General features: G+C 39.1%; 1 protein-coding gene across 2 annotated transcripts; it reads right to left on the bottom strand.

The window, feature by feature from the left end:
- Window positions 1-229: 229 nt before the first annotated feature.
- Window positions 230-21,933, bottom strand: ei24 (EI24 autophagy associated transmembrane protein). 2 transcript variants are annotated; one of them, XM_042091400.1, is made up of 11 exons: window positions 21,855-21,933; window positions 10,983-11,112; window positions 9,877-10,022; window positions 9,109-9,169; window positions 8,957-9,023; window positions 5,276-5,400; window positions 4,994-5,113; window positions 4,554-4,665; window positions 4,334-4,445; window positions 841-915; window positions 230-731 (listed from the first exon to the last, which is right to left on the bottom strand). In XM_042091400.1, exons 2-11 carry the CDS (start codon window positions 11,022-11,024, stop codon window positions 587-589), a joined length of 1,005 nt encoding a protein of 334 aa, XP_041947334.1. In that variant the 5' UTR covers window positions 11,025-11,112; window positions 21,855-21,933; the 3' UTR covers window positions 230-586. The 2 variants fall into 2 exon arrangements, with proteins under 2 accessions (XP_041947334.1, XP_041947335.1); XM_042091401.1 differs by having other exon boundaries at window positions 4,554-4,623.
- Window positions 21,934-22,159: the final 226 nt, after the last annotated feature.

Raw genomic sequence — 22,159 nt, 5'->3', positions numbered from 1 at the left:
TTAAGAAATTAACTTTAAATTAATATTGGTCAATAATCACATATAAAACACTTTAAAATTCTTTTCTTTTCTTTAATTCTTCTGACATTAACATTATCTTCAATGGTCAAAGTTTTGTTTTTACCTACATGTTGGCCACAAGTGGAAAATTAGCTAACAGGCCCAAAGAAACCGTGCTCTTAAACATTTTGTCTATTAGCGTGCAAGACATACTGAGGAAAAAAAAACAGAAAGTATTATATTTTAATCAAAAGGCCACAGGTTAAATTAACAAACAGTAATTTGGGGACAACACAAAAATTTGAAATATGGGCCATGCTGTTCTTAAAAACCCAAACCTATTCAGATGGCACACAAACACAGGGACTGTGAGATTAAGTGTTAAACATGTTAACATTTTTCATTAACATTTGCTTAATCCCTTTTTTAGGGTATACAGACGGTTGAAGGGCTTAAACATGTGTAATCCCAAACGATAGCAAAAAGAATACTTCTTTCTGGCTCCCCCATATAAATACTTCATTGCCTTAGAAACAGATTGTGCTGTCAATATTCTCACTCCTGGATGTCACTGAGAAGGCATTGGTTACTGAAGAACTGGTGACATGTGAGGGGAAGGCAGTTTCTCATTAGAGGTAGAGGATGTTAGAGAGGACTGTAGATGAACTGTTTTGTGAAACAGCTTGTTGCTGATGAGCACAACAAGGGAGAAAAGGCGCAGCTGAAAATGGCTGTTAAGAGACAATAAAAGAGTAGAAATGTTAAAATGTCATGTTAAAAGTTACATCATCAAGAAATCTGGAGAGGCTAAAAAAGGACAAGTTTAAATGTGATACTCACTATAACTTTACTGGAGTCTTGGCTTCATTAGCGCTGATGATGAAGAGGGGAAACAGGATGGAGAACAGACAGCCACTAATAAAAGATGACAAAATTGATCACAATAAATTGGAACTAAAATGAATGTCAATCTATGTGGCTTGATACAAAGTAAACATTTATTTAAGTAACACAGACCCTCACATACATTTTGTATACAGTTAAATGCATCATATTATGAGGTTATATTTGTTTATTTATATTTATATTTAAATGATATAGACCCGAATCAGTGGTGGTGAAAGAGTTAAAAACAACACAAACAAACAAAAAGTGGAATTGAAAGTCTAGCTTACTAACAGGTTGGAATTTTGAAATGTCACGTGACGTGATGTTGACTCCAATCGACTCCTACGGACTTTCCCCTAAAGATGGAAGCTGCAGCAGCAACATTTCCGGAAAGGTACTGGCTTGATGAAATTCATTCTGGACTCTGTATCCGACCACATAAAGACCCCGGGATACCTCGGTTTGGCTTTAGGGACCCTCTACTCACTACCACGTAAGTGTAATGTTATTTGGAACTGTAGAAGAAGTATAAAAATAGCGTTTTGTAGCTGCGAAATGACATGCCCGGGTCACTTCCAGGCTAACGAGTTTTGACGGTAAAATCGAACTTTCTCAAAACACATCCGAATGACATGATTTTGATGTCAACTTAACGTATGTACTCCCCATCAGCCGTAAATTGATCTAAAGTGCATTTTACTGCGGATAATTCCTTTAAGAGGAGAAGTAGAGAATAAAGAGTTAGACTGGTTGAATTTTTGGAAGGTAGTCATCAGCTGGTCAGATACATTAATAACATTGTTTTTGCATTCTTTTATATATTGCAAAAAATTAAATATTATCTGCTTACTTCCTATCAGATCTTTTATTTTTTAAGCCGTTTCATTTTATACATTCAAAGCGGTTTCATAATATAAGGATGAACAGGGGCAGAGACTTATGAAGGGAAATCAAATCAAACAAAACTACAAGATGAGTTGCAACTACTTGAAACCGCAACTTGCTGGAAAATAAGGGATCTGAGGGTTAAGACCACTGGGACAGTGTGCAGCAGCACATGTTTCAATAACAACAGCTTTGTTATACAACTTGTAGATATGACAGTTGAACCAACTATCACTAGCCAACTTCTGATAGTCAGCACTGTCAGTAAAATCATGTTCTTTTGTGTCTTTATTTGTTTAAGATTTTAGATACTTAAGACACTTGCATTCTCTAGAACGAAGTTAAAGGAAACGTCCAGTGATTTAGGGTCTATTTTTGGATGATAACAAGTGTAAACAACGTAAATCTGAGTAGGAGTTTTACAAAGTTATACTGGTCCGAGTCCCAAATAGACGCCTGTCTCTTTAACCCAAACCTGGCATGGCTACAGGTTTGGGTTAAAGGCCGGTCTCCAAAAGAGGCCTGGTCTGTTTTTTAGTTTCGGGTTGTATTTAATCTTCTAAAACCAGTCAGATCGTCTGTTTAAAGCCCAATTCACACCAAAGATTCGCAGTGATACGAACCCATTGCAGAAAGGAGTTGCAGAGGTCTGAATTAGATGTTGCACGTCGTTGCAAGCCGTCGCAAAGCATTCACCATGTCTGGTCACAGTTTCAAGGTTTTAGAATGTTGCATCGAGTTGCTGGTTAACAGAATGTTGCAGCTCATCTCGTCGCAAATCTTTGGTGTGATTTGGGCTTAAGTATGGTGCAGACTGCACACGTTATGATTAGATGGCATTAAAAGACTGCGGTGGGGGAAAGCTAGAGTTCCAAATTGTATAACTTTTTTCAATATGAACTATGCCTATGTCCGACTTCGTCATCGTTCAATTCATCCCTTGTGTTTAAAATTTGCGGATAGGCCGATGGTAAGCTTGTTTTTATGCTGGCAACAAAACAAAAGGGTTCACAAACGTTATTCTTTATTCTAAATGCGTACCGCCATGGCGATAAAGAGAAAGAAGTAGACTTTGATTTGAAATGTAGACGGTTGTCAAATTTGCCAAATAAAATACGGGAGAAACAATATGGTTCATGCTCTCTCATGCTGTTTCATTCGTGCCGAAAAGGAGGGAGAACGAAACGTTACGCACGTTCCACTTTTGCATAAATAATTCCTTAACTGTTTTGGTCAGGGCTGATAACTCAACTGTATTTAAGAAAGGACTGATATAGGCTATTTGCTAGTTACAAAATATGAGCTTTCAGTGTGATATGATCTCTTTGTAAATTACGTTTGTTTTATCTGTTCTGGCTATCCCTGCAAATAGGCTAAAATAAATCTATTGATGTACCCTATTTAGGTGTGTTTTGCATGCACACTTTTCCTTATGAGAGACTTTCATAGTAGGCTACTGGCAATAATTCATAACTACTTTAACCCCTGCTTTTACATTCAAATGTAAAATAGAAACCACCTGTGAATAACCAATAATGTTTAAATGCGGATATAATTTGCAGGGATTGGACTAGTATTATCCTAGCCTAATGCATCCTACTGCATGATTTAAAATATCACAGGGTGAAAGTGAGAATTCATGAATGAATGAATTCATTCCTTTTGAGAACATTTCAAAATATCGAGATATATAATATATTGTGAAATAGACTAAAAATATCTCAATATTATTTTTTAGTCATATCGCCCAGCCCTACTTGGAATACTGATTTGGACATATAAGAAAGCGATGAAAATAAAATTGCATGTGTTTTGGATCAATATTAAGGGAGATTTGGCCTAATGAAGTTTGAATAAATTGGGGGAGGGGGGGGGGCTATGCCTTTGAATTAATGTATCTCCCTCAATTGTAGTCACAGACAAATTAAAAGTAACCATTTTATAAGTGATTAGAAGTTTAAAAATTGAATACAAAAAACAACTAATTGAATACCAAAAAGTTAGCTTGTACCATCATCAACATCTTCAGAAAGTTTGGTGTTTGGTTTTCATTTTGTTGTCGATATATCATTGATTACATTTTTCATGGTGAATGTTTTCTTTTTCAAAGTAGCTTTTGACTTTGTTCACTTATACCATGTGCTTTTGTGTTTACATATGTGTTTCTTTTCCTTGTGTCTCTGTCTCTACCCCCCACCTGAATCTGATTATTGGCCCGCTCATTGCTTCACCTGTGCCTCGTTGTGTTTAAGAGCCACTTTCTTTAAGATTCAGGCATGTTGTGATGCATCACCTTTACCATGGCACACCAGCTATTTGATAATGATATCATTCAATTTTTATTTTTAAAATTTACCCTCTGATACATCAATACTTTGAACACCTTTAAAACTTATTTAAATGACTCGAGCGGGCCAAGATGGCAGTGACCAGAATAATAGTACACTTCACTTACAAAATTAAAAATATTTTGGTTTGTCTCCAGGGTAGCTTCTTAATTGTCCAACATGCCCTAACTAATCCCTGTAAGCCAAAACAGTGTGAGAGGTCAAATAACTACCTTATTATATATGAGGATGGAAGAGCAGTCAGCAGAGCCATAGGTAGACCAAAGCCAAAGTAATAAGGCCAATTTCTCTCAATGTTTGACAGCCGTTGATGCATTTCAATACCTAAAAAATGCAAGTTAACAAATTTGCAACTGAAGACTAAGCAAATACTTCTGATTAAAAGTATAATTTGAGAAAGAAAAAAAAAAAAAAAAAAAAAAAAAAACTCACCATGGTTGAACCAGCGGTATTCAAAGCAGTACAGAGAGTAAAGCAGAGACATGTGTAGGAGACTAACCATCTGTCCAATCGCGTCAATAGGAAAGAGACTGACAATCATGCCCTTTATAAAACAGCAAATGAAGGAGACAAAAACTGTAATTTTTCTTTGATCCCTTAAAGTGTAACTCCAGTGAAAATTGACCCCAGGATCTTTCGGTCATGGCCCTTAGCTAATCCACTGTTTGCGATTTGGGGCTATAGCATATACCGGAGCAAGTTCTGTAGTGGTTGATCAACGAGAAATACCGTCTCCACGGCTTAGTTGATGTGTTTTAATACAGAAAAAGACCCTGGGGTCAATTTTCGCTGGAGTTACACTTTAAGAGTGACAGAAATATTGAAGAAAAAAGTAACTTAAAAAGACTGACTAAAAGGGCAGCCTCTCTTACTTGAATAAGGAAGAGGGCCTGGAGGATGAGATTGAAGAGCATGTCTGCAACAATCTTACTAACACTGGGAAAGGGCTGGGCCTTTCGTCCAGAAACTTCAAAAGCAAGATCAGCTATATCCTTGGGTAGGTATAAAACAAACAAACAATACTGAAAACTCATCACAGGCTAAAAGTCATCACAGTGTTTTCAACACAATATAGTTGATTTAATGAGTCTAGCCAATAACTGGATATCATGGATACAACATTCAGGAACAGGACACATTCAGCTAAGACTCACCTGAAACCAAATGGCATTAACAATTTTGCTGAGCACAAAAAGAGGAAGCACCCAGAGAGCACTAAATACAGAGGTCAAAATGAACTCCAGCCAAGACCACACATTTCCATGAAGGGATGGGTCACCTGAGAATAAAAGCCATATTTAGTACATGCTGACTGAGAACTTAAAACAAACAAAATAAAATAAAAAAGGCCAAAATGAGACACTGCCATAAGTTCTACTTCTCAAACAGAAGCTGACTGACACTGCCATGGGCCACACCGCTTGCCTCAACTGTGTGTGACCATTTCATTGCTGAACTGCTGTGGTTCACAGTGGGAACACACCTGTCTACCATCAGAACTGTTTGATAATGGCCATCAACAATAGCATGTTTGATTAAACATTTTTTTTATATAAATAACATAACTGTGACACCATTGAGGTCATGCCATGCTGGTTGATTAATTAGCCCCACGAGGTTTTGAAAATTATATAGGCTTATATAAGGTTACACAAAATGAAGTCATTATTATGCAACTGATTTTGGGATCCATGTTTAGTATATGGCTTTACTTTAAGTAAAAGTGTTTGCATTGTCAATGCACTATTTACATTGCGCACATCTTTTTTATGGGAACGAGAAAATAAACAGTCTACAAGTGCTGCTTAGCCTACCTTACAGAGCAGGGACGGCAGAACGGTTGTCCATGTTTGTACATAATGGAATTTTAGCATTTAATTCACACATTCAAATAAGTTCTAGGGTTACAAAACTATATAGACTCACCTGAATAAAGACATGGATTAAAAAGGGGTGTCCCTCTCTATGTTCAAAAAACTCTTGAAGACCCAGCTCTTTCAAGAATATCTTCTCTCCTAACGCATCAACCCAAAACACCTAACTTGCACTTACTTTCTTTCCTCCTTCTACTTCCTTCTATCTCCTACATCTACACTTTGACCCCGTTTACACCTGGTATTACGATTGAATCTTGTCCGTTTTTGTTTATCATATATGGTAGGCTAGCCTAAATTGTTCCTTTTTCCGTTCGAGTTAGAAACGTTGAGGTAACTTTGAGGAAACCGCTAACGTTTATGAGGGGTGTAGTTTTTATGCTGCATTTACGACGTCAGTGTATGATTCACACTAGTAATGTTTTCTGATGTTGCAGTGACAACCTGTCCTGGACAGAAGATAACTTGGTTAGAATAATGGTTGCATGGTTTGAAGTCACTTGCACTAGTGCGTCTAAATCTGTTTTTGCACTCGCACGCTATCATTTTTACTCACATATGTGAGTGAAATTGGCGCACTGTAGAGCCCTGATCAGGCATTGTGATTCCATTACATTTAATATTTTGTTTATCATATTGATATGTGAAGTGACCTTGAGTATCATGAAATGTGCTTTTAAATAAAACATATTATTATTATGTATTCAATATGCCTATAGGCCTATGGCCTCTTCAAAAATGTTTGATCTAGATGGCAAAGGATCTTACTATAATAACAACAGTAACATCATTTGTGTGATTATGATTTGTAAATAGTACAATTAGGCTACCTCTTGTATAGTATGAAGGAAATAGAATGCTGTTATGTAATTCCTTGGGAGTGTGTTTGGTAAAGGGGTGGCAAAGGTAAACCCTGAACCTTAAGGTAGTACAACAATGCTATGAAGCAAGCCTTGAAACATACCTTTTATTGCTACTTAATTCATGAACAAATAACTCCAACCAGGTGCTTTGTATGACAGATTTTGGGGCAAAGTGAACAACATGTAAGGGATAATGGACGACACGGTGGTTTGTTAACAGAAATTAATGCACGGTTGAGGTTGTAAAAAGGCCCTGATGCGCAGCGAACAGACCACTGTGGAGTCCATTATCCCGCTTATTCCACTGTTGTCACTTGCGTGTTCATTTTCTGTTATAATTGAAACATTTTAATCGCTAAAACTGTCTTGTTTGTAGAACTACTTTTTTCCGACAAATATCAACTAATTTTCTCAACTTGCAGGACAAACTGCCGTTACTAGTTCTAAATAGATGGTTGCTATGGCCAAAGGCCAGTCGTTAGTTCTAAATGGATGGTTGCTACGGCCAAAGGCCAGTCGTTAGTTCTATCTCTCCTGTTGTCAAGCGGGCATATCCCTGGATTCTGATGAACCTTATATTTGAAACATCGCTATTTTACGTAGCGTTCTGCCATCCAACTAGCTAAAAGCCATATCAGTCATATGCTAAATGTTGCTATGTTCTGAACATCTGTATTTGACAACTTGGATGCAATGAGTTCGGCAAATTAATATAAATTAAGTGTGATACGGCCAAATCTACCTCATAGGTGTTCAAATAACATGTATGTTAATGCACATTCTAAATTACACAGGACAAAGGGAAATTCAACCAAGCAGTAGAATAAAGCAAAATAACATGGCTCTGAAATTAGTAGCCATAGTATTGAATTAGGGATGCACGATATATCGGCGGCCGATATATTATTAGCCGATAAGTGAAAAAATGAAAATATTATTATCGGTCCGATAACAGAATTCTGGCCGATAATTTGCGCCGATATTTTTTAAAGTCCTAATTTAGCCCTACGTAAGGTCCGTCCTGCTACACTGAGCTACTTGAGCTTGGTTGGCTATACTTTTTCCTCAATATAAAGTTAGCGGTGTGAATGTATTTCACCACTCTAACAAAATCTGTGGATATGCGTTCATTTGGGAATCTGTGCATATCAAAATCCTCTCGTGAATGATCCGCCATTTAACCTTAACAGAGCGGAGCTCAGCCCTATCTAGAGCCGTCTTGTGCTGGTGTGTTTGCACTTTACCGCGCTGGTCGGGGAAACAAATAAACAAACTCGTTAGTGGGACGAGTACATAAGTAGGCCTAAGTTGTGTTTTAGTATTATATTTGCATTACTTTAGCTTGGGTTTTGTATTATTACCTAGAAATATGCTAGCCATTCGTGCTTCAGTTCCAGACAGGTCATCATAATAAGTTATTAAAACCTTCAGGGCTAACGCCTTTAATTTCTGCTGCAGCAGGTTGTGCGCAACAGAGTAGACGGACATAAGATACAGTGAGGAGTTGCAGCTTTATTCAGTTACCTGCAGTTGAAACTAAACCGAAGTTTCCCTCACAAACTCTGATTTGGTCGCTATACTGTAGCTTATTCCAAGCTGAGCCGTTTAGTCCTAAATGAAAACTATTCAAACTCTCTAGCCACTCACTCGCAATTCACTGACGTAAGGTTCACTTAAAGGAGCCACACATACTGTAGGGCTAGGCTACTGTTATGTTGTTGACTGCCATACTATTGAGGACTATTATGAGTTCTGTCCATCATTTGGTGGTAGGTAAAATTACTGCAATAAAATTATGCTTATTAAATGCTTTCCCCAAATCACTTCTCACAAATTTTTTTCAAGAGTAATATTATCGGTTATCGTATCGGTATCGGCCACAACAAACCAATAAATATCGATTATCGTTATCGGCCCTAAAATTCCATATCGGTGCATCGCTATATTGAATAGTGCCAAAAGACTGGAACATTTCCAATTTGTACTATCAGACACATCCGTAAGCCTGGATCACCACATTTTCCAATATTTTTGACTGGTATTGAACATATTGTTTATGTAAATGACATATTCCAAATAAACGTGACAACATACATACCTATGACTTTGGCTGTTACAGTCTGTAAGAGTGGAATAAACACTCGGTAGAAGAGTAACATACTGAGCTGTGGAGAGAATTGCCATGATTTACCACACTATGAGTTTAATTAACAGTAACTGTCTCTGTAGTTTGTTTTCATAGAGACTTACCCAAAATACTCCTCCATTCCATGCACAACACTGAAAGATTCTGCTGGCTAATTTTGGTTCACTGAATGGAAGGGAAGATGACAAAAGAGATTAAATGAATGAAATGAATATATTACGGCTGTAACGATACACCAACCTCACGATTTGGTTTACATCACAATTTTTGACCCATGGTTCGATATGAACCTACATTTTTCTGTGGGGGGGGGGGGTAGATGGAGTTAAAACGCCAGAGGATTACAATATAATATATCTATTATTTTATATCCTGATATAAAAAAGAGAGAATTCAGCTGTCTGGTTGAAGCCTGGAAATATTGTAATCAAAGTAGCATAGTTGGCTAGCTTATCATAGTCTACTGATTGGACTGTTCAGTTTCCCCATGTGTGTTTAAGTTTTAAGGTAATACTTGTTCTCCTTGGGACAGACTTGGGAAACATTGGTATTGAGATGATCAGTCAACTTGAATGCAAGAGTTTTAAACAAATATGTGCAGGGAATAATTATTACAGTGGTAGAAAAACTGTACTTTACACTATTATGGCTAAACTTTGCAATCAATAAGTGGTTCACCTGTGTGCTGAACTGAGGAGGTTGGTCCATACAGATCAACTATGGTCCATACACCAATAAAGAGCAGTACACAGCCATGCTCCCTTTTCCCCCATTAATAAACCATGGTCTGCGCCCAGGTGCTCCTTCTCAACACTCTTCAAGGTCACCATGTAACTATTTAGAGCTACAACACTCACCTAAAACTCTCTTACCTCTCTGGCCTGCGCTCATTCATTTGTGCTCTCCGTTGTGCCAGAGCTCCACTTGTTCGTCTCCGCCTCTGCTCTTCCCTTTTTTGCTGTATGCGGGCATCAAGTTTGGAGATTGTCCCAATCCCTACAATGGAGTCCTTTACCCCCTATAATTACACAATGACATAATTTCTGCAGATAATCACAGTAATCATTCAAGCAGATGCACAGAAAAAAAAGTACTTTCCCTTATAATGTCCTACGATTGACATGAATAATAACCTTTTATTTAATTATAATTTTTGTTCAACATATTCCATCTCTTACTTTTTGGAAATAATAGTAACCCAAAGGGACTTGCAAGAACATTTAAAGTAAAGTCGTAAAGACATAAAGTTAACATTTCTCAGTAGGTTTCAAAGCTACCTAAAAAGCTACTCCCTTCCGCTTCAGAACCCACATCTCATATGACCCATCATCCGCCAATGTTTAATCTGCCATGTATTGATGTCCCAAATAACAGTACAACAACAGGTCGGTTTCACCTGATGCATCATTTAATGGACTTTCCTGTGTCACTTAAATTTTTACATGTCCCAACACCATTAACAGATCATCGTAAATCAAATTTACTGAGGATCTGAATATAATTTATAGGCATATATTACCCTATTCAAATTCATGATTTTTATAGAAGATGCAGTCTGTGATTCTAGTGAAAGGTTGATTTCTCAGCTTTACAGCTAATCAAATTACAGCCTCCCTTCAGTGATGTGTTGGTTGGCTGGAATTGTTTATGACTAGACCTAATTTCTGTTTTTTTAATTTACAGAATGGTATTGTGTGCAAACATCTGGTTTCTCATTTGGAGCAATTTGCTGAATGTGCTGAAAATATATTGAATTAGAATAGCTGACTGCACCTTCAAAAACAATACATGTATGTTAATTAAAGATACTAAAGAAAGAACTACTTGGACAGTAATAATAAACTGCTACTAAAAATAACAAATCCCCAATACAGTATATAAAAAAACATTATTTGGTACTGCTGCCAAATAAATCCTGAAAAGTACATATTATTTTTATTAAATGTGTGTTATACTGTTGTTATATTATTTGTCTGACCATTGCAACATTGCGCAGGAAGGTCCTCACACTGTCTGCCATGTCTGGACCAGCTGCAGATCATCAACTACAATGGGAATGATGTATCTGGATCTGCAACGCTTTCATGATAAGACAAGCCCACCGCAACCTACAAAAGCAAGACCATAAAAATAAAAATACATTTAAATATGGTAAGTTCTTTTTAGTAGTTGCTTTAATCAGATGGACGGTATTGGCAAATATTTATATAGCAGTATAATTAGAAGCATGGGTGGCAACAACATATATCAGAGTATATTTGTTTATTTTAAAATCACAATATAAATGCTAAAGCACAAGCACAGTTATGGGTACAGGGTAAAGCACAGTTACGAGTATTACTAGGAGATGTTTCACATACTAGAGAGGCATTTTAAAGTAACTGCTCTTCAGTTACAATATTGACAGAATTGGCATCAGTGCTTCTGTGTAATCTAAAATAACTTTGTACATCTTCTTTACCTAAACTACTATCCTTAATAAAATCTAGCAACATAGCCTAAATTGAAAAGAAAATTCAAGAACATCTGGCTGAACGTAAGGCATGACTGTAGGGCTGGGACAGTAACCGCAATACCACAGTCACGTGGCGCCTACCGCGGGTCTGAGCTCGTCACAGTCATGACCACAATTTCTTTTTTTTTTAAATTCGTCAAACATTGGCCTGCACATGTGTGCACATAGTGTGTAATGTTGTGATGTGTAATGTGAGGAACTATCTTATGACATGGATTCATGTTTTTCTAAACAAAACTTCAAAACGTATGAAAAGATGAAGCAAACCCGTCGTTTTACGTGTGTTGGAGAGGGCAATGTTCCAACATTCCATTTGTGTATCTGCGAGAGTAGGGGAGAAGCGGCACAATCGCAACACATTTCTATTCTCTCTGTTCAAACTCAATGTCCACAAAGACGTTAGACTTGAAAGAGTCATACATGTTCACTCCATGAAAGTTGAAACAACGACATGTAGCCTACCTTTGTTACAACCTGACGCAGCCATTAACAGAAGACAAGGCTGTAGGGGGGCGCTGTGGCGCAACAGGCTACAGCGCTCATACCACGAATGGGCCCCGAGATCCCATGGGGACCCAGGTTGAAGTCCGACCTGCGGTCATGTCCCAATCCCACCCCATCTCTCTCTCTCCCACTCACTTCCTGTATGTCTTCACTATCCTGTCCAAATAAAGGCAAAAAGCCCCCCAAAAAATACTTTTAACAAAAAAAAGGCAAGGCTGTAGCCTACCGTTGTAACAGTAGCATAAGCGTCATGAATGTAACTAAAATCGTGATAGCCTTGTTGACAAACTGCTGATTTCTTTCATGTCTAAAGCATTTGGTCCAGTGATGTTTGAAGTTGCTGTGGCTGTCTAAAGTTTAATTGGGTGTGATCGCGGCACAATTACTCCATAACTCGCAATCAGAAGTGTTTTTTTTTGACAGCATCAACATTCAGTCAGATATGTACAGCGCTGCAAGATCGAACGTGCCCGCTGCTTTGACACTACAAGAACAAAAAGCAGGCAATGCTTCCTTCAGATACAGCTCTTGTTATAACACTTTCAAAGTTTACAATATTTCTGTTTGTTTGTAGGGACCCTCACCACACTACCACAGAAGTGTATTTTGAGCATTGTCAGTGGTATAAAATAGCATTTGTTTTTCGACGTGCTAGCTGGCCCTCTTAGCTTTCACTATAAGCCCATTCAGTGTAAATGCAAAAACGGTCTTGCTCAAAACTCCACCAATTCACCCTAACCACCAATTAACCAATTGTCCTAACCCTAATCTAACCCTCCACCAATTAATTACATTTAACAGAGCTTATTTCTGTGGGGCGCTGTGGCGCATACCATATACAGGTCAGCACCCGGCTTCAAGTCTCGCCATTCCCGAATCCCACCATGTCAGGCCTTATTTTTTTTTAATACAGAAATACTTTCGTCTATGACTTAGCTGATAACGGGTTTAGGTCATAATGTTATTTGCATGAGTCCTCCAGTTCGTGGCCCAGGAATTGTTCCAAACTCGACATCATCGAGGATGTCTCATTTGTCTAATTGCTACCAAATGATGTGAGGAACGAGGAGAGAGGAGAAAGTATAAGAGGTGATGATGCCACATCATCAATAACTGACGTCTCTTAAAAGTGATGCTTAAGTGAGCAGGACATCTCATTTCTCATATCTCTCTCCTTGATTCCTCCATCCTCCTTGCATTCATTCCTCGTTTTATTCACAAAATTAATTAGAACGAGAGGCTAGGACAAAAGAAAGGAAGAAAGGAAAGAAGTAAGGAAGGATGGACAAATAGTGTTGTGACCTGAACCAATCACGTTGCAGTTGCCGTGTCACATCACTCAGCATTTCAGTGTGACATTTCAAACTGAGGAAGCCCCAACATGAATTCGGATGTAGAGACAAGGGAAGGTAGTGAGGTGCACCTCAAAAAATGAAATCTAACCAAGTGTTATTAATCTTATATTAAGATCAAAAAATCTTTTTGGTATTGTTTTTAGTATGCGGCCGCACCCCCACCCCCGAAGCCAGGGTTTCCAGCAGCACTTTGCAGTTAAGGCGGCCGCTTTAGCAACATACGCCTGCCGCCTTAACTAGCCTACGTCGTCAAAAAATAATAATAATAACTTTCCCCTTGTCGTCCAATGACTGAGCTAAGTAGGCTAGCCTATTAAATAACATGTTAGCTTTAATGGTGACCTATCTAGCAATGAATCTGTATGACCCTACATGATATCTGTTCAGCAGTCCGAAATAGCGGTTTTCTAACCAGCGCTCATTAAAACGGCAACCTCACTGCATGTTGATGCAGTCTAGAGCCATAGTTTTATCTACCGCTCGGGTGCAGTCATCTCCGACTGTGTGCAAGGGGGCGGGGTCACGCATTAAAACGGACTGGCAGATCACGGTACCGATCCACTTGTACTTCACTTTATTTTGTCGTGTTGCATTCCACTCTAGTCCTATGGGTGACGTCAAGCGACTTTAACGCGCCCGCAAAGCATTCCGGGAAGGCAGCGCTGCATTTGAAATAATGTCGCACGTGAAAAAGCTGGCCGATGCCCAGCTTTATGCAAATGATTCCGTTGAACGCGAGGCGACTCTCCAATGAAAGGACGAGGTTGTAGGTCCTTTGTTGTACCACAACAGTGCTTGTGAAACTTTGGTTCCGCTTACAAGACAAATAATGTTTTAACGATCTCTTCCACGACCACCTAGTAGTCCATAAAACAAACGAAACTAGGATTTGGATGAATATATTGGCTGTTGGTGTTTCTGGTGAGGATTTGAGATTGCATTGAGTAGTTTAAATAAAACAAGATTTTGAAATGGCTTGCATAGTTTGTTTAGGCTATTACTGTGTTGTATACTGTTAAGTACATGCCTAAAATTGTGGTCCATTTGTGGAAAAACACTTAAGATACGTTAAAACGAACTGAATATGAGCTGATAACTGACATTTTAAACGAAACGCCCACACACGACTGAACGAGGGGAGGCAGCGCGACCCCATGCGTATGACGTGTCGTGCAAGTGGATCGGTACCGCATGTCACACACGCAGAGGCGTCAACATTTTAAACTCTCAGACTTTCTGCATCTAATAACCTAACTATTCCGTCAGATAGCTATTTGTATCAAAAGAAATACAGTTACAATTTCAAGCACTTTATCCAAAATGCAAGGACTTTTCAAAACTTGAAAATGCAACTCCTTAAAATTTAGGTATTTGGATAACCCGTAACGGCTCCTACACACAGTTGCGTTCCGTCAACGCATGCCAGTGGGTGTTCCCGACGGTAGCTATGCAAATGACTTGAAGTCTATCCGTAATTTGATTGGTTGGTGCCGTCCGTCGATTGCCTTGATTGGCCGGTGCCGTCTGTCGTGCAGCACCAGCTGAACTTCTCAACGCAAGCGGCGGGAGAAACGCGACGCACTGGACCCACAATTCAGTTCGGCAACGGATCACGTGAGCCCATGTAAAGTGAATGGGATGCGTCTCCAGCAACGCGATGCACGCAGCTGTGTGTAGGAGCCGTTAGTTTAAAGATCTCTATGAAGCTAATTTCCCTCCACTCTTACATTGCTTAAAAAAGATTTGTTCGTTGGAATCTCCTTCCCCTGTCGTTAGGGGGGAGAATAAATGTAACCAAAATTAATATTATGCCCCGATTTTTGTTTCTTTTCCAGTGTATCCCCATCTTCCAAAATCTTTTTTTCATAAATATAGATAACTTTTGTCCAGTTTTATTTGGAATGCTAAAAACCGACTCTGCAAAAACTCTGCAAAATCACAGATTACATGGTGGGTTTTCCCTACCCAATTTTCAATACTGGTCTGCTAACAAAACATAATGCACTGGATTCATTCCTACAGGGTTGAAGACAGTCCCAAGTGGCTACAGCTTGAACGTGCATCCTGCACATAAGTATCTTTACATGCACTAGCTTGTTCTAAAATACCCCTTCCAGAATCTATATCAACATACTGCATAAATCCAGTTGTGAGGCACTCCCTCAAGATATGGCTACTAGGGCTGGGCGATATGGCTGAAAACTGTATCACGATATAAGTATTTCATATCGGTCAATATCAATAATTATTGATTTTTTTAAAATCTATTTCAGATAAGGACCAGAAGGGGAAAAAAATTAAATTTAAACACTTTTATTTTAAACTTAACCTTCCTCTGATTTTAATCACCTCAGTTATCAATCAAAGCAAACAGGGAAAAGAAATAGCAACACAATCACGAAAAACACTCAAATAAATAAATGTGCACATAAGTCTAAATGAAAAGCAGCACTGGTTGAAGCCTGGAAATATTGACAAAGTAGCTTAATTTGCTAGTTTATCATAGTCTACTGGTTAGACTGTTCAGTTTCCCCACGTGTAAGTTTCAAATTAATACTTTTTCTCCCTGGGACAGGCCCGTTTGAGTCTTGGAAAATACTTTTTCATTTGCATCGGGATTGAAATGATTAGAACTTAGCAGTCAATTTGAATGCAACAGTTTTGAACAAATTGGTGCAGCGTGCTAATGATGCTAACCGGATTTAATAGCAATTTAGCCAGTCGTCTTGCATGATTGTGAATGTTTGGATTACATGTGCATGAGGAGGGATGCGCCTGTTGAGAGGGAGAGAGAGAGAGAGCACGGGGCAAGGACTCATTGAGAGTCTGAGTTGAGGTAGGCCTACTTCTATCGCCTACTCTGGTAGAGTTGCACATACAATGCAAGATATTTAGCCTATTTATTTATAGACAACGTAAGGCGGGAGGTGTGTGTTTTAATTATCGAATGTTCTATCGAACGTATTTTTTATTGATATCGATTACATGTCTATTGCGATACATATTGCTATCGTTTTATCGCCCAGCCCTAATGGCTACAGTTCAGACAAGCTTTGTCTATAACTGAGATGTCCATAGATACCCCTTTGGTGAGAAAATAACATGTTCGCTCTGTCCACTTTTAAAACGGTGCCACTGCCGAAACGGTGCCTGAACCGGTACTTTGTTTTTAAAATGTTTTAAAATGGTCTAAAGCATGAATTGCTTTTTTTTTTTATTGATAAGACAAATTTGAACATGAAATTGAACTGTTATATTCAATTTACTATCAATATCTCATTGCTCCTATGAATAATACATTTAAATGTTAAAACAGCTTGCCTTGCATGCACACACAATGGTAAGCTCTGCTTTCAAGTTTACCCAGTGTAGGCGGTTTGCCATAAGGCATGTTAAAACCGCTTGCCATAGAACTGCCAGGTCATGGACAATGGCATTTGCAAGCAAGCTAATCTAACAGGGACTCTACTTTCCAGTTAATTCAGTGTGTTCCCAAATGCTTCAAGAAATTTCATGTGTTCAAGTCAAGTCAAGTCAAGTCGGCTTTTATTGTCAATTTCTTTACATGCACTGGTCATACAAAGAATTGAAATTTCGTTTCTTACTTTCCCATGCAGACATAGACATGCTTTAAATACAGACATAGACATACTATGGACATAGCCATAGACAATAAACATTAAATTAAAGTGCAAGACTGAAATATAGAACATGTATGTATCAAAATAGAAATATAGGACATATATTAAAAAAAAAAAAATAGAGGTAGTTGTGTTGTATATTTCTATAGTCTTAACAGTTACATGAAGTAACTGGGGGGGGGGTTTGGTAGACAGGATCCTAGTTTCCTAGGTTCCTGGTTGGCTGGTGGGTGGGGGGGGCTGTCAGTGATGGGAGAGTGGGTAGAGTGTTCAGCATCCTGATTGGGTGGATGAAGCTACTTGCCAGTCTGGTGGTGCGGGAGCGGAGGCTCCTGTACCGCTTTCCAGAGGGCAGGAGGCTGAACAGTTCGTGTGCAGGGTGGGTTGTATCCTTGACAATCATTAGTGCTTTGCGGGTGAGGCGGGTGGTGTAAATGTCCTGCAGGGAGGGGAGTGGTGCTCCAATGATCCTCTTAGCTGTGTTAACAGTGCGCTGGAGGGTCTTCCTGTTCTGATCTGTGCAGCTTCCGCCCCACACTGTGATGCTGCTGGAGACGATGCTCTCGATGGTCCCTCTGTAGAATGTAGTCATGACAGGAGGCGTGGCACTTGCCTTCTTCAATTTGCGCAAGAAGTAGAGGCGCTGCTGGGCTTTCTTCGCCAGTGATGCTGTGTTGGTGGTCCAGGAGAGGTCGTCGCTGATGTGCACCCCCAGAAATTTTGTGCTGCTCACTCTCTCCACAGCATCTCCGTCGATGGACAGTGGTGGCAGTTGTTTGTGGCCTCTCTGAAAGTTGACAACAATCTCCTTGGTCTTGCTGACATTTAGCAGGAGGTTGTTGTCTTTGCACCATTTAGCCAGCAGGTCTACTTCTTCTCTGTAGTGAGCCTCATCGCCCTTAGTGATGAGGCCCACCAGTGTTGTGTCGTCCGCAAACTTCACCAGATGGTTGGAGCTGTGAGTGGTTGTACAGTCATGTGTTAGCAGTGTGAAGAGCAGGGGGCTGAGCACACACCCTTGAGGGGCCCCCGTGCTCAGGGTCAGAGTGCTTGAGGTGTTGTTCCCGACACGTACTGCTTGTGGTCTCTGCAACAGGAAATCCAGCAGCCAGGGTGTTAACCCCTAACACGCAATAGTTTTGAACATGTTAGGCTACATGTCGGTGTTGAAGTGTTTAGATTCCCAGCGCTAGCATAGTAGGCATTTTAATAGCAACTATGGCTATGCGCTAACACCAGTCAGCTGAGTTTAATTAGCGATAATGTACGGAGATGGTTTCGTAGCCTCTTTGACAGCTCAGTGACATCAGATATGTAACCTACATATTTATGTTATTGCCAGCGAACTTTTAACATGATCTTCATATGTTGTGATGCTATATGGGCCTCATGCACATGAAAGATTAATATCATGCCGTTATGTTGTTTAGAACACACCATGAAATAAAGTTTTCACCTTACAACTTTGATATCATTTCAAATAAATGCCAGTTAGCGCATTAGCAAGGATATTGTGTAACATATAGGCTACTGTTGATGTTGTTTCATAGCCTTTTGCTTGTGTGTAGTTAGGCCCACTGCTAGATTTTGACAGGAGCTTGCGATATCGCTTTAAAGTAAGCTACTTGGGCTCACGCAAGCTGTCAACTCACACTATGTGTCCACTGTCCACTCACCTATGTGGTGCACCCCTCTGGTTTATATTGTACATCCAGTGTTTATGTTAGCTAACTGTATCTGGATGTGTTGCTGTCAGAGCAAGACGTTAGAGATGGCGCATGACATGCAGTGATGCTTCGTTTAAAAAACAATAAATAAATAAATAAATAAAACGCTATTTAAGCACCGAAATGAGGCACCGAAATCCACATTGTTATTCGATGCAGTTACTACCGTTTGCGTCGGCACCGGTGCCATATTAGAACCGTGTTTCGGTGCCCAACCCGAGTTTTGAGAAAGTTCGATGTTACCGTTTTTAGTCAAAACTCGTTAGCCTGGAAGTGACGCGGGCATGTCATTTCGCCGCTACAAAACGCTATTTTTATACCTCTTCTACAGTTCCAAACAACATTACACTGACGTGGTAGTGAGTAGAGGGTCCCTAAAGCCAAACCGAAGTATCCCGAGGTCTTTATGTGGTCGGATAGAGAGTCCAGAATGAATTTCATCAAGCCAGTACCTTTCCGGAAATGTTGCCATCTTTGCTGCCATCTTCAGGGGAAAGTCCATAGGAGTCGATTGCTGAGTGTGGAGTAACACGCTCTGGAAATTCACAATTTCGTTGCCGTTTTTTTTTTTTTTTAAAACATAGTCCAGTATTTCTTTCGAAATTGAAATGAAGTTGTATGGACTGGACTATGTTTTTTTTTAATTTATTTTAAAAACGGCGACGAAATTGTGAATTGTGAAATAATAATATATAATATGATACATATTATATAACATAATATGTGAAATAATAATACGTTCTCTTCACTCTCTAGGTGGCCAACTGAAAATGATTAACTAATGAAGGTGGTGATTGGCCAGAGTATCAATTATACTGTATATTCAACTGAAGGAAGTGCAAATTTGTACCCTATCAGTCACGGGTGGGACTTATCTGTCATAAAAGTCCATTTACACATAGAAAAAACATGAGCCGCTAGGGTCTGATCTAGATTTTACATCGAAAGTAATGGGAAATGATATCCATCAGTGAATCACTCTGCCTCCCCTAATCCTGTTAACGCATGTAAGGGTAGCACTGTTTCACACTCACAGATTGTTATACTAGTAGAACTGAATTCAGGAAAACACACTGTCACCACACTGCCACCTGTGGTTGTACAGAGTAACCTGTGGTAGCTCTATACAAAACATATTGATGTCAATGGTGCATTTTGCCCATGTTCAGGGTGGATAGTGAAAAAGAAAGATTTGTATAAGACAAGTCAAATTGGTGTTTTTAAAAAGAAAAGATCATGGAGAATAAAGACAAAAATATTTAAAAAATCTTTGTATATTCCCACAAGGTGATTTTTTAGACTTGTAAGGTCTGCTGTTCAGACCCTGAAATGATTTATTTTCTGTTCATTGTTTTTTGTGAGAGTGTTTCTACTTATCTCAGTAAGGAAAATAAATCAAGAGCCTATGTTGAGTACAAATATGTCTTCTGAAGGCTTAAACAGAGCCCAGCCAAAACTTTGAGGGACAGCTATGACCATGCAGGATTATCCAGACCAAACGTGACTATTTTGCTACATACTATTCCTATTTATGTACCAGCATGCAAAATTTGAGCCTCCTACATGGTTTAGTTCTTGCGCTGTGGGCTTGTGAACTTTGACAAAAAAAAAAGAGGCCGAACAAAATCGACACCCCCTCCCCCTGTAAAACTAGCTGTATCTTGGAAAGTATTGATCTTACATAAGAGTAATTTTACACTGTGTCTCCTAGGTAACATAGGTACACCTGGTAATTTTTTCAGAATTTTTGGAGACCTAAGTGCGTGGGCCCTGGTTGAATTGACGTGGAATGACCCTAAAGCACTGCTTGACCTGTGGTCTTACAGAAACCTACTCTGGCCTGTAGGCTATTTCATACACAATCTAGCAACTTGGGAAATGTCAGACAAACATACAAAACTAATGGATCTGTAATATTCATAATAAAGTTTGATGGTAATGCAAATTACGGGAGTTTTCCAGGGGAAAAAATGGGAGGTCGCCGGGAGCTCACCTTGAAATACAGGAGAAACCCAGGGCAAACAGGAGTGTATGACAATAACAGAAAAAGTTAGGCTACTTAAAATGCCTCAGTGCAATGCTAAACATGTCCTAGTCATACTGTTATTAGTACAGTAAATAGGTATCATGTAGTTGCCGTGCTTTACCCATTCATTTGCATTTATATTTAAATTCTAACAAAAAAGAACACAGTGATATTATTGTCGATGCCTCAAATTACACTGTGACATTTTAGGCCACACCACCCAGCCCTATTTGAAGCGACTTGTTTTATTTTCTTAATTAGGAATATTTTACAGAGTGAGTGAGAAATAATTGTTGCAAATGCCAGACACAAGATACAGGGAAAGAGTTGGTTAAGTCAAAGAGCCAGGATGTTGCTCACATTGCACATGAATCAATGTAAACAGGAACAAGCAAGGAAAGGCCAACAAACTCAATTTTCTGCATCGAAAATGTCGCCATCATCACTAACTTACAGTAACGTTAGGTTCCTTTTAAGTCATGTCCAGCCACAAACTGAACACCAGTAACGTCCCCATAGGCCTACAATGACAGACTGGGGTGGGTGTTGTTGGTCTCATTCTGTTGTTTGCTGAGCATGTCCCTCGACACCTACTTAGATTGATGTCAACTATGTTTCTGTGCTAACAAATTGTTCTGTGCCGCTAGCTAAAGCTAAATAACTTACGATAAGTAGCTAACGTTATTGGAGAAACACCTCAACGTTATCTTGAGTGCCTAGCTTTCCAGTTGCTAATGCCTTGCCCGTTCTGATACAGTATTCCACAGCTATCAAGCTAACTTTGGATAACAATTGCAAAGACAAATATGCTGAACTCTTAGGTAAGTGTCCTCCAAAGAACCGCTCTTGTGCATAACTTTGCCACATAAAATATTATGATGATTTACGCTAATGTAACTAGCTTGCTATCCCATGTTATCTTTGTTAAAGTCAGTTAGCAAGCTACCGCGAAGAGCAATGGACGTTATACATTGGTTAAGATTTACCGTTAGGTAAGGTTTTTTAAAGGCGTTTAGCAACTTCACACTGTAACGATATAGGTGAATAGGTATCACATATGCGCTGACTGTATCCCCACTTACCACGTATAAAGTTAACGTTAGTTGTCAAATTAACGCTGTTGTTATGATGTCTTGTTGATGGAGCAGCGTGAACCTAGCGAAAATAGAATAGCAGCGTGAACCTAGCGAAAATAGAATGTTCGTGCCGGATGTATCTATTGCTAGCAAAGGCGGCTAAGAGTTAGCCATTTTTTCAAAATAAAAGTCCCGCTAACCACATTGGGTTTAATGGAGATCGTTCAGAATAATGAAACAAACTTTTGATTTGACTAACCCTATAACATGTGAATATGAAATAAATAATTATAAATATTATACATGTGAAA

The sequence above is a fragment of the Alosa sapidissima genome, chromosome 5 (assembly GCF_018492685.1).
Source record: "Alosa sapidissima isolate fAloSap1 chromosome 5, fAloSap1.pri, whole genome shotgun sequence".
NCBI lineage: Eukaryota > Metazoa > Chordata > Actinopteri > Clupeiformes > Clupeidae > Alosa > Alosa sapidissima.
The sequence above is the reverse complement of the archived record's forward strand: the minus strand, read 5'-3'. Positions and strand labels throughout refer to the sequence as shown.

Excerpts from the sequence above, each read along its gene's own strand:
- ei24 (XM_042091400.1), bottom strand. The coding sequence starts at position 11,024 with ATGGCAGACAGTGTGAGGACCTTCCTGCGCAATGTTGCAATG. Across the intron at positions 9,170-9,876 it reads AATGAGCGCAGGCCAGAGAG|TGAACCAAAATTAGCCAGCA; the intron begins GTAAGAGAGTTT and ends CCTTCCATTCAG. Across the intron at positions 732-840 it reads AAGACTCCAGTAAAGTTATA|CCATTTTCAGCTGCGCCTTT; the intron begins GTGAGTATCACA and ends GTCTCTTAACAG.